Below are 13,086 nucleotides of genomic sequence, written 5' to 3' on the forward strand. Positions count from 1 at the left end.
GTATAGTGGTCGGCGGTGCACGGTATCTGTGGTATAGTGGTCGGCGGTGCCCAGTTTCTGCAGTATAGTGGTCGGCGGTGCCTGGTTTCTGCGGTATAGTGGTCGCCGGTGCCCGGTTTCTGCGGTATAGTGGTCGGCGGTGCCCTGTATCTGTGGTATAGTGGTCGGCGGTGCCCGGTATCTGTGGTATAGTGGTCAGCTGGGGCCCAGCATCTGTGGCATAATGGTCGGCGGTACCCGGTATTTGCGGTATAGTGGTCACCGGTGCCCGGTATTTGCGGTATAGTGGTCTGCGGTGCCCGGTATCTGTGGTATAGTGGTCGGCAGTGCCCGGTATCTGTGGTATAGTGGTCACCGGTGCCCTGTATCTGTGGTATAGTGGTCGGCGGTGCCCGGTATCTGTGGTATAGTGGTCGCCGGTGCCCGGTATTTGCGATATAGTGGTTGGCGGTGCCCGGTATCTGTGGTATAGTGGTCGGCAGTGCCCGGTATCTGTGGTATAGTGGTTGGCAGTGCCCGGTTTCTGTGGTATAGTGGTTGGCAGTGCCCAGTTCTAGGTATCTGTGGTATAGTGGTTGGCAGTACCCAGTTCTAGGTATCTGTGGTATAGTGGTCGCCGGGGCCCGGTATTTGCAGTATAGTGGTCGCCGGTGCCTGGTATTTGCGGTATAGTGGTTGGCGGTGCCCGGTATCTGTGGTATAGTGGTCGGCAGTGCCCGGTATCTGTGGTATAGTGGTTGGCGGTGCTCGGTTTCTGTGGTATAGTGGTTGGCAGTGCCCGGTTTCTGTGGTATAGTGGTTGGCAGTACCCAGTTCTAGGTATCTGTGGTATAGTGGTTGGCAGTACCCAGTTCTAGGTATCTGTGGTATAGTGGTCTGCGGTGCCCGTTATCTGTGGTATAGTGGTTGGTGGTGCCCAGTTCTCGGTATCTGTAGTATAGTGGCTGACTGGAAAGTCTTGGGACTAGTATTACTCCAGCATCCAGTCTATCTCTATTATCTCTTTATGGCCTTTCCTATCCTTTCTCTCATGCTCTCTATGGTTAGGCCCTTCTATCCCTTCTCTCTTTATGGTTGGTATTTTCTATACTTTTGCTATCTCTATGGTCGGTCCTTTCTATCCATTTTCTCTATGACCAGCCCAGCGTACCTGAGAGCACCTCTGTGATTGGAGTGTGAATTGCATTGTCTGCCATTTAACCCTTTAACGATCAGACTTACGTTACATTACATTTATTTATAAAGCGCCGGCAGATTCTGCAGCGCTGTTACAGTCAGTAGAACAATTTCACATACAACAACACACACAATAACAAACTGGTGCGAAGGAGAAGAGGGCCCTGCTCCCGACATCGCTGGCCTCCTACCAACTGCCAAAATGGCTTTTTAAGGTTTAAACTTTAAGAAGAAAATAATAATCTGCAAAGGTTCGTTTACAGCCTAGAGAGTGAATGTTTTGTGTAAGTGGAACAGCAGCTTTAAGGCGTCAGCCGGTTACCCTACACTAGAGCCGTTACCGGCAGAAGCACCAGGGCTTGGTATGCCTCCTTTGGCTGCTAGTGGGAACCCCGGGCTCTGTATGCCATAGTTATATCATATATAGAAGAGGTTGCGCATTATCTGTAAACAGACACCCCCCCCCCGGGCAGATGGACGACGTGACGAACCAGCCGTTACATAACAAGAGCCCCTCGACGCCGGACCGGAACACTCTTTAGGTTTTATCGTCTACATGCAATGCCCGCAGCATCACTCGCTAATTACCATAAACGCCTATTGGGTGATGAAGTAAATGCCGATAAGGCAGTGAAGGGTTAACCCTGCCCCGGTCAATTTTGCCATTTTCTCTCTGTCGTAAAATACTTTGTGAGTTCCACCGGCTCCCCTTACTGTCCGGTCTGTGCCGCTGGTCCCCACTTCTTTCCCCTCAGTTTCTGTTTCTTTCCTGTCGGAGCCAGACGGTTCCCGTTTCTTTCCCGTCGGAGCCGGACGGTGCCCGTTTCTTTCCCGTCGGGGCCGGACGGTGCCCGTTTCTTTCCCGTCAGGGCCGGACGGTGCCCGTTTCTTTCCCGTCGGGGCCGGACGGTTCCCGTTTCTTTCCCGTCGGTGCCAGACGGTTCCCGTTTGCTCCCCATGAGTGTGGGACGTTTCCTGCTTGCTCCCCGTCAGAGCCGGACGGTTCCCGCTTGCTCCCCAAGGTCTGAAAACCCTTTTTTTGCGGCCCCATGTGATGTGAGCAGAGCGTCAGTCATACATTCAGAGGTCTGTAACGTGTTCACCAAGAGAGCTGTAGTAACTCCCAGAGATCACCCACATGTATCCTCCTGTTGTCCCCTGGAATGACTTCCGGCACCAGCCAGCATGCGCACCTTGGAACCCTGCTATGTGTACCCAATAAGTAGACACAACTACCTTGAACTGAGTACAGCAGGAATGAACAGTTTATTGATGTGAAACATAGACTGATATAGCCACAGAACTTCATTAACATAAATCAACATTGATAAACAGGTAGACAACCCCACCTTTAATCCCCTTTAGCTACGGAATCTCGCCCCCCCCCCCGGCAGCCATCCTGTTAATGGGATTTGTTTACACAATGGAGTTCCTGCCTGTGCTGTCTTTGTTTGGCAGGCTGGAGCCATCTGTGGCTACCTTGGGGCCTGTATGACAGCTCATTCTGTCACCCCCAGGTTTAAATTCCAAAATCCCAACACTTTAGGGGTCCAAGTTGGGCCACCTGTTTTGGGGGGTGTGGCTATGGGCAGGCTCAGACCCCCAGGTGGGCAGGGCCATCCAGCACGTTATGAGGTGGCGAGAGATATAACAGCGGAACTTCCCTCAAAAGCAATTCAGTCCTGCTAAAATCAGGACACATGGGACATACACAACTCCCTCTCTGCCTGAATCTCTATCAAATGCTGGGACCAGGGGAGTATTTTTGGGTTTAATATATCACTGTATTGGGGCTATTGCCAGTAGCCGGGATTTTGACGTCACCAATGACGCTACAAATGCCCGCCCACCGTGACGTAGCCGGTGTGCCGGCCCGCGACGCTCAATGGGAAATGTAGTTTAATTCTGATGTCTGAGGCATTCAGGAAGCGCTGGTAAACTACACGTTCCAGCAACCATCGCATCTGCACGGGCCCACGCTGCAGTAAGGTGGACGCTGATTTGTGGGTGAGCCGGCGGCACGTGGGGCAGTCACGGAGAGAGAGTCATCCCGGCTGAGGAGGAGCGGGGAGTCTGGAAAGAGGTAGGAGCCGATGGTGGGCTGGGACGCAGGCCCCGGGAAAACTGAGCGTTGGGAGAATCCTGAAGGGAGGTGAGAGCAGGGGCCCCCTGAGAGACGGCCCCGGGGAGAGGTGAGAGCAGGGGGCTCCCTGAGAGACGGCCCCGGGGAGAGGTGAGAGCAGGGGGCTCCCTGAGAGACGGCCCCGGGGAGAGGCGAGAGCAGGGGGGCCCCCAGGGTGAGGCGAGAGCAGGGGGGCCCCCAGGGTGAGGCGAGAGCAGGGGGGCCCCCAGGGTGAGGCGAGAGCAGGGGGCCTACAAAGCCTACTTGTCATGTTGCTATAGGGATAACTTTAAAGCTTTGCCCTGGAGCTGCCCTTCTCTCTGCTCTGTAATGTTTGGGGGTCCTGGGCTGTGGTCAGAATCCACCTTCCCTCTGTGAAGTAGTAGCCGCTGTGTGATTCTGCCCCTGCCGGTTGAGCCGTGTGTGTGATTCTGCTCCTGCCAGTTGAGCTGCGTGTGTAATTCTGCCCCCAAACCCCCCCCTACCCGCAGATTGCTGTTCTTGAAACTGGTTATTTGCAAACATGCCCTCTGACCTGGCCAAGAAGAAAGCCGCCAAGAAAAAGGAGGCAGCTAAGGCTCGTCAGAGGCCCAAGAAGGAGAATGGAGACCCTGCCCCTGAGGATACTGAACAGCAGCCAACCAATGGCACGGCGGCAGCTGGTGAGTACTCTTGGTCTTGGTACTATTGTGATGAGACCCCCTGAGGCCCAGCGGTGGAGGGGAAGCTTTACAGAAGTGTTTCTGAGAGTTTTTTTCTGTGCACAGTGGATGAAGTGGATGAAGTGACTCGTCAGATGGAGGAATTCGAGCTCCGGAAGGCGGAGGCCCGCGCCGTCACCGGGGTTTTGGCTTCGCACCCAAACAGTACAGATGTTCACATCATAAACATGTCTCTGACCTTTCATGGCCAGGAGTTACTGAGCGACACGACGGTAGAGCTGAACTCCGGAAGGAGATACGGGCTCATTGGTCTTAATGGCACCGGTAAGTACCCAGGGCAAATAAAACACCGGCCGTGCATGGTGGCAAATTGATGGGGTGGGTAAGAGAAATGGGTATTAAGGCGAAATTACCTGGCAGCGGAAGAGACTGAGTTGGGAAAGATGGGACACAGAGGGTATTCTGTAGGGAAAAGCTGAGCGGAACACAGAATTTACACCCGATTCATGGAATATCGGGAAATGATGCAGCGCTCCTCACCTTTTTCCTCTTTTCTCTCCAGGGAAGTCCATGCTACTCTCAGCCTTAGGGGGGAGGGAGCTGCCCATCCCTGAGCACATTGACATCTATCATTTAACCCGCGAGATGCCGCCCAGTGAGAAGACTGCTCTTCAATGTGTGATGGAGGTGGACACCGAGAGGAACATGCTGGAAAAAGAGGCCGAGAGACTAGCGCATGAGGATGGTGAGGTTCTGGTCAGGGTGTGTGCTGGGTCAGTCCTGAAATGCCTGTGCCAGGTCAGCATTGCCCCTTCTACCATGTATGACATCACATGTTTACATGTCATTGGGTTCTGTTTAAATGTGGACGCGGGCACCCTGGGTTTTACGTAGCACCCACTGTGAGATGCAGTATTTTCACTATAGCTGCACTGCGCGCGGGTCCCCCCTTTCTGCGCGCGGAGCAGCACATGTACCTCAGGCTTATCTGAGTAGTTTGCCGACGGGTTGCTGTATATTTGGTCGGTTCGTGGCCCTTCTTGTCCTGGCGTCTGGAAGACTTAGAAACTGGCGTGTAGCTGGCGTGGAAATACATGACTCAGCTGGGTGCAGTGCGGGGGTCTGCCTGCGGGGGGCAGCCAACTGCTTTCTTATTGTACATATTGCTAAATTCCACGTGTCGTGTGATGTGCTTTTGTTTAGTGCGAATGCTGTCATTTTGTGGCTTATTAACTGGGGCCCGTCCTGAAGTCTGGGCATATTATACGTCTGCCCAAGGGTATATCGTAATCGTATAGCTTGCCTTTAGACAAGCTGGGGGTCGGCTGCCTCTCTTTACATCACTAAATCCATCATTGAGGATTGCCTCGTTTTATAGGGTTAGGGGGTAGTCTTACCTTCACCGGGGTACTGAGCCAATAGCACTATAATGTTAGGAGGCAGTTTAGGTGTTCTGCCCCGCTCCTTCATCTGCTTCTACATCCTTCCCCACACTGAACGTCTGTCCTCTCCAGCTGAATGCGAGAAGTTGCTCGAACTGTACGAACGTCTCGAGGAATTGGATGCTGTCAAGGCAGAGGTGCGGGCGTCGCGGATCCTTCACGGCCTTGGATTCTCACCTGCCATGCAGCGCAAGAAGCTGAAGGACTTCAGTGGTGGTTGGAGGATGCGTGTGGCTCTGGCCAGGTGAGACCTTTCTTTCCTCTGGGTTGGCTTTACATGGCGTCTCCATTTCCTCTTCTTCATGGCTTCTGTCGAGTGTTAAAGAGCTGCTTCCGGACTATTGGAGTTAACGGGTTTTGTCTTGGTTTCAGAGCCCTCTTTATCCGCCCTTTCATGTTGCTACTTGATGAACCCACAAACCACCTGGATCTCGAGGCTTGCGTGTGGCTGGAGGAAGAGCTGAAAAAGTGAGTTTTCCGTGGAAACCGTGACATTAAGTCCACCAATGCAACCAACCTGATGAACCCAGAGCTCACGTGCTTTTAATGCTCCTAACAGTGTATTGACATGACTTTAAAAAACTTCCCCCATATTACCTGTATGTTATGCAGGGGCCACCTCAGCCTTTCCTGCACGAGAAGCTCCCCAGGGTAAGCCCTCAATAATGCGAGGGAGAGGAATAGCCCTGTGAAAAACACTGCGCTGTCCCCAGAAAGCAATAAATCGGAGCCGTCGTATTCGTGAAGTTTAGTGACCTTTGGGTCATTTGAAGTAGAAGGATTTAGAAAGCAGCTTTCCTATGGCTTCCAATGCCTGTGTTTTCTGTCCCTCTTTCTGCAGTTTCCGCAGGATTCTTGTCCTCGTGTCGCATTCCCAGGATTTCCTTAACGGCGTTTGTACCAATATTATCCACCTGCACAACCGCAAGCTGAAATATTACACGGTAAGTGGCGCCTGGGGGGCGCCGGCCAGCTGTGAGAGGCAGGGGTGGGGTTTTGGAAGAGAGGTGGCGGTGCAGGGGGTGGGGTTTTGGAAGAGAGGCAGTGACGCAGAGGGTGGGGTTTTGGAAGAGAGGCGTTGGCGCAGGGGGTGAGGTTTCGGAAGAGAGTGGAACCGCCGTGAGAGGAGGGGGGGGAGTGGGCCCGCGGACTAACTTTTCACCCCTAATGTCTCTCTGCAGGGTAATTATGACCAGTATGTAAAAACTCGCCTGGAGCTGGAGGAGAATCAGATGAAGAGGTTCAACTGGGAGCAGGATCAGATCGCACACATGAAGGTAAGAGGAGGTTTCGGAGAGGTCCGGCGCTCTTTTTTTTTTTAAGGTTCCTTGGCTGTGGAGGAGAGGTGGTTTGGTTGTATTTTGTAGAAGGGTGGCTATAAAAGTTGCTTTATGTGGCTAGACTGGAAAGGCTGCCGTCAATTCATTAAAGGGGAAAACTGTTAAATCGGCGAGCCAGCCCCCTGGGTAATGTATAGTTAAATCGGCGAGCCAGCCCCCTGGGTAATGTATAGTTAAATCGGCGAGCCAGCCCCCTGGGTAATGTATAGTTAAATCGGCGAGCCAGCCCCCTGGGTAATGTATAGTTAAATCGGCGAGCCAGCCCCCTGGGTAATGTATAGTTAAATCGGCGAGCCAGCCCCCTGGGTAATGTATAGTTAAATCGGCGAGCCAGCCCCCTGGGTAATGTATAGTTAAATCGGCGAGCCAGCCCCCTGGGTAATGTATAGTTAAATCGGCGAGCCGACCCCCTGGGTAATGTATAGTTAATGTAGGGAGACGTTTTGGACGTCATCTCCCTGATTCTTGCCGTGAACTTCCCATTTTGGAAAAATCCTGCAGAGATCGGGGATGCATGTGGGAGTCCCTGGGGCTGCCGCGTGGTGCCTGTGGAGGAATGAGCTGCCGCGTGGCGCCTGTGGAGGAATGAGCTGTGCATAGTAGGAGTTTTCCTTGATCTGTCGGGTTGTCGTTTTTAGAACTACATTGCACGGTTTGGTCACGGAAGTGCGAAGTTGGCCCGACAAGCACAGAGCAAAGAGAAAACCCTGCAGAAGATGATGTCATCAGGACTAACAGAAAAGGTGGTCAACGACAAGGTAAGACTCGGCAGTGGGCTCATAGCCGTAGAGGAGTATTAACCCCTTCATGGTTATTTCCCACCCTATTCTGTGTTTAACCCTAATTCCCTAATACTGTATTTGCCCGATTATAAGACCCTCCAAAATCTGAATATAAATTTAGGAAAAAAAGAGCCTGAATATAAGATGACCCTATATGAAAAAAGTTTTACTATGATTCAGAAAAATTTTTTTTTTGGTTTTTGTTTCCTTTTATTTTCCAACCTGCCCCCCCCCGTTATGCACATCTGCTCCAGAGATGCCTTATAACCCCCTATGTGCCACTCTGCCTCCAGAAATGCCTTATACCCTTAAATGCCACTCTGGCATTTAGGGGGTTAAAAGGCATATTATGGGACAGAGTGGCATATAGGGAGGTATAAGGCATTTCAGGAGGCAGAGTGGCGTATGGAGGGTTAAAAGGCATTTCTTGAGGCAAAGTGGCATTAAGGGGGTTAAAAGGCATTTCACAGAGCACTCTACCTACAGAAATGCCTTATGCCCCCCCATTTAATACCCCCCCTCCAACTTACCGGTGCTTCTGACTCCCCGGGCAGCAGGTAGAAGTCTACGCGATTCGCATTGGCAACTTCCGCTGCAGCCGGAAGGAGGTGCGGTTAGCAGCCGGGGTTGTCTACGTCCATTGCGCAGACCTTCCCTGACTGTGGGGAATTGTCTCTGACAGTCGGGGAAGGTCTGCGCAATGGACGTAGACAACCCCCGCTGCTAACCGCACCTCCTTCCAGCTGCAGCGGAAGTTGCCTAAGCGAATCGCATAGACGTCTATCCGCTGCCCCGACTACGCACCAGGGAGTCAGAAGCACCAGACAGGAGGATCCAGGTCCCCTGCAGCGCTGCGTGGGATCTGGATCTTAGTCTCATAGTTAGACCTAGTTGAGGTCTGATTATAAGACGACCCCGATTATAAGACCTCGTCTTATAATCGAGCAAATACGGTAATTATGGATATTTTGCTCCTGCACTTTTTTTTTTTTTTTTTGTAAGGACATAAACGGCTTTCTATGAATATCATTGTTTTACTCATTGTCCATTATATAAAGGATTTAAATTATATGATGAAGGATGCTACCTGCAGACCACTTGGGGATCTCCTGCAGCCGTCCGGTATCATTGTGTTGGGGCCACTTCCCTTACGGTTTCATTTTGTCTGATAAAAGCCACGGAAGACAGCTCTTCCTTTTTATATTTTCTCTCTGTTTCAGACGCTCTCATTCTTTTTTCCATCCTGTGGCAAGATCCCTCCTCCGGTGATCATGGTGCAGAATGTCAGCTTCCGGTACGCGGCTGATGGGGTAAGATGGGCGAAGGGATGGTCGCCACAAACCGTGTCTTCTCCTGGCCATTAGGTATTTTCTTCTTATCTCCAACTTCTTCCTGCTCCACAGCCCCTAATCTACAAGAACCTGGAGTTTGGAATAGACCTGGATACTCGTGTGGCCCTTGTAGGCCCTAATGGGGCTGGGAAATCCACCTTACTGAAACTACTGGCAGGAGAGGTGAGCCGTGAGACGCTGCAGAGAGCTTCCTCTGTATCATTTCTTTAATCATCCGTTTTCACGGTCCCCATTTATTTTGTCTTCTGTCTGTCCAGCTGCTGCCATCAGATGGAATGATCCGGAAACATTCTCACGTGAAGATTGGCCGCTACCACCAGCATCTAACAGAGCAGCTTGACCTGGACCTGTCTCCCCTGGAATATATGATGAAATGTTATCCTGAAATCAAAGAGAAGGAGGAGATGAGAAAGATCATTGGGAGATACGGCCTGACCGGGAAACAGCAGGTGATTCCCTCGGATTCTCGTTTAGGTTCTTCGCTGCTCCCCGTCCCTGTAAATTGTATTCAATGTTCACTTATGTCTTCTGTTCGAATCCTGTTGCCGTAGAGGGGCAGCCATGTGTTTTTATCCTTTGTTTGGTGTCTCCTGTCTCTCTGCTGCGCATGCTCACCAAGACTGGCAGTAACATCTTACGGTCTCTTCCCTTCCCAGGTGAGTCCGATCCGAAACCTGTCCGATGGGCAGAAGTGCCGCGTCTGCTTTGCTTGGCTGGCCTGGCAAACACCCCACATGCTTTTCCTGGATGAGCCGACTAATCACCTGGACATTGAGACCATAGACGCTCTCGCGGATGCCATCAATGAATTTGAGGGGGGGATGATGCTTGTGAGCCACGACTTTCGGCTTATACAGCAGGTAAGTCACGAGGTTCCGTCTACCTGCTGAATGTAAAAAGGCCGGTCTGTAGGTTCTGATCCTCTAACCCCGATCCACAGGTTGCGCAGGAGATCTGGGTGTGTGAAAAGCAGGCGGTCACCAAGTGGACAGGAGGTATCATTTCCTACAAGCAACATCTGAAGTCCAGGCTGAATGATGGTGAAGCCCCGCGCAAGGGCCAATGAACCTTATCATCCCCCCACCCCCGGGACAGCCGCGATATCCCACCTTGAAGACAAGATGAGACCCTCATGCAAATAAAATCACACATGAGGAACGAGCCTCATTGTGTTCCTTTCTAAAGACATGTCCCCGATGAGTCGAAGCGTGAGGGCGGTTTGTGGCGTTGCTTGTGTGTTGTGTAGGCAGTCACGGAGCTGTGGTGGGCAGCGCTTATTGTACAGACAGGTGTAGTGTGTGCAGCTTCTGACTCTGGCCCCTGAGCGAGCGCCGCCACTCAGCCTCACGTCTATCTTTCATTTGTTTTGTTTTTTTAACAAATTATTTATCTGTAACTCGGAGAAAGCAAATAAACTTAAAGAGGAAATGCGCAGAGTGCGTGGAATCCGTTCAGTCGTTTCCGTGTAACACGAGCACCGCCTGCTGGAAGCTACTGTGTGTTCAGTGCCTGGGTCTGGGGCTTACAGCCTGAAATGCCAGCAGATCTGCCTTGTCTAGTCGCCCGTTTCTCCTGCTATAAACACACAAACCTTAATCAGTGATTGGTCTCGTCTTTGAATCAGGAACTATATGTATGTTTAATACAGTGAGGGTATTAGTCTCTACCACTTCTGCTGGGAGAATGTTTTACTTATCTACTGCCCTCTTAATGAAGTAAAACTTTGTCGATGTGTGCTGCCCTCTGCAGGGTATGGGCTTTATAAATGGAGCAATCAGGTATCCCACAGCCTGCAGGGCGCAGCAAATGTGCTATGAGCTGGGGAAGAAACAGCTGCTTTTCCATAATTCCCAACAAATGTGTCCAAGAGGCAACCCTGGATGGAGCTGCAACAGCTGCGGCGTGGTGGTTGGGCTGCTGTGGTACCCCACTGGGAACAAGACCTTTAATAAAAATATTAAATGGAACGGGTCCAAGTAGAGCCCACCGAGGTACCCAGCTGGCAACAAGACCTTGCTCTGAACATACACCATTCACTACGACCCTCTGTCTGTCGCTCGGATCCATTCAATGATATTAGGATCTAAACTCAGAGGTAGCAGTTTATTGAAGCGTTTTCTGAATGAAGATGCATCCGCGACGTCTCTGGCGCCTCCTCCATCTATTATTTTAGTAACCCAATCAATAGAGGAGGCAGGGCCAGTGCCACAAAGTACATGCTAAACGCTGACTTATAAAGACCAACAGCTTCCCGGCAGCGGTGGACACAAGAAGAAGAGGAAAGGATAGAAACTGGGAGCTCTTCAGCTTCCCGCCGGCGTCGGACATGAGAAGAAAAGGAAAGATAGAAACTCGGAGCTCTTTAGCTTCCCAGTGGTGGACACGAGAAGAAGAGGAAAGCATAGAAAATGGGAGATTTTAGCTTCCCGGCAGCGGACGTAAGAAGAGGGAAGGATAGAAACTGGGAGCTTTTCAGCTTCCCGGCGGCAGACATGAGAAGAGGAGGAAAGGATAGAAACTGGGAGCTCTTCAGCTTCCCGGCGGCAGACATGAGAAGAGGAGGAAAGGATAGAAACTGGGAGCTCTTCAGCTTCCCGGCAGCGGACGTAAGAAGAGGGAAGGATAGAAACTGGGAGCTTTTCAGCTTCCCGGCAGCGGACATAAGAAGAGGGAAGGATAGAAACTGGGAGCTTTTCAGCTTCCTGGCGGCAGACATGAGAAGAGGAGGAAAGGATAGAAACTGGGAGCTCTTCAGCTTCCCGGCGGCAGACATGAGAAGAGGAGGAAAGGATAGAAACTGGGAGCTCTTCAGCTTCCCGGCAGCGGACGTAAGAAGAGGGAAGGATAGAAACTGGGAGCTTTTCAGCTTCCCGGCAGCGGACGTAAGAAGAGGGAAGGATAGAAACTGGGAGCTTTTCAGCTTCCCGGCAGCGGACGTAAGAAGAGGGAAGGATAGAAACTGGGAGCTTTTCAGCTTCCTGGCGGCAGACATGAGAAGAGGAGGAAAGGATAGAAACTGGGAGCTCTTCAGCTTCCCGGCGGCAGACATGAGAAGAGGAGGAAAGGATAGAAACTGGGAGCTCTTCAGCTTCCCGGCGGCAGACATGAGAAGAGGAGGAAAGGATAGAAACTGGGAGCTCTTCAGCTTCTCTTCCAAATGGAGCGCACATACACAAAGGGAAAAAAGAGATATTTGGCAAAAAATAGTGTAACTCCGTATGCAAATAGGGGCTTAGCAGAATTGCAGGTAAGTAATGCACTCGCATTTCCAAGGACATAAATGAGCTCATCATAAAATATTCTTTAATTGTTCATAGCTAAAAAATAGAAAAACACAGCAGCAATGGCACAGTATCACTCGGTTAAGTGGATAAGGTAAAGTATGAAATGTACAAAAGAGTGTAGAAGGTGATCAGCGTAAAACCAGGCACAGGGAAGTCCACCGTCCAGCAGCAAGAGCTTCTCAATATCTCTCTCGCTCAACGCGTTTCACCGGACAAGCGGCCTCCTCAGGAGATGATTCAGGATTTTCTTTTGCAGCTTGCCTGAAGATATATATTTTCTTGCAGATTTTTAGCTTCCCGGCGGCAGACATGAGAAGAAGAGGAAAGGGTAGCAACTGGGAGCTGACCGGGGTCCGGGCTACGTCCTCGCACCTATACGGTCAGCACAAGACTCATCGTGATGATCGCGAAAGTCCATTAAAACGTCCATGAGTAACCAATTCCCTTCCGGGAGAGCATACATCGTGCATGCGCCGCTCAGTCCAATGGACGTGTATGAGTGTCCTGAAAGCCATACAAATACTGATTAACCCGTTCTCTGTTTGTGTATAACTATTCTTTTTGGGAATAACTATTTCCCTGTAGGGGTGCTGAGATCACCAGATGATCCCTACATAGCAGCGATTAACCCTCTTCATACCAGTTGGTGAGGTCGAAACGTTGTTGTTCGTCTCTTTCAATAAATCTGCCTGATGGAACCCTTGAGTGCCTGGAGCCTTTTTCTATTTTGATTTACTGGGGAGCTGGCCCTTCCTGGCACAGCTAAGCACCTGAGTTCCTGTGGGAGTGTGTGCAGATTCCTGATTCTGGTGACTTACTAAATGATTAAATGCATATCTTTGAGACAGAAGGGGCAGATTTTGTGAAGTTATGACATCAGTTATGATATCTCAGTTCCCACATGTCTTCACGCCCAACATTAACCG

At 51.0% G+C, this 13,086-nt stretch overlaps 1 protein-coding gene across 1 annotated transcript; it reads left to right on the plus strand.

Annotated features, from left to right (window-relative positions):
• Positions 1–3,153: 3,153 nt before the first annotated feature.
• ABCF2 (ATP binding cassette subfamily F member 2) lies at positions 3,154–10,034 on the plus strand. Its single transcript, XM_053466921.1, has 14 exons — positions 3,154–3,259; positions 3,790–3,960; positions 4,066–4,284; positions 4,523–4,705; positions 5,475–5,646; positions 5,775–5,870; positions 6,244–6,346; positions 6,584–6,679; positions 7,381–7,500; positions 8,745–8,834; positions 8,928–9,038; positions 9,134–9,325; positions 9,533–9,736; positions 9,817–10,034. The coding sequence occupies exons 2-14, from the start codon at positions 3,822–3,824 to the stop codon at positions 9,940–9,942; spliced, it is 1,851 nt and encodes a 616-aa protein (XP_053322896.1). The 5' UTR covers positions 3,154–3,259; positions 3,790–3,821; the 3' UTR covers positions 9,943–10,034.
• Positions 10,035–13,086: the final 3,052 nt, after the last annotated feature.

Source organism: Spea bombifrons, chromosome 5 (assembly GCF_027358695.1).
Source record: "Spea bombifrons isolate aSpeBom1 chromosome 5, aSpeBom1.2.pri, whole genome shotgun sequence".
NCBI classification, from domain to species: Eukaryota; Metazoa; Chordata; class Amphibia; order Anura; family Pelobatidae; genus Spea; species Spea bombifrons.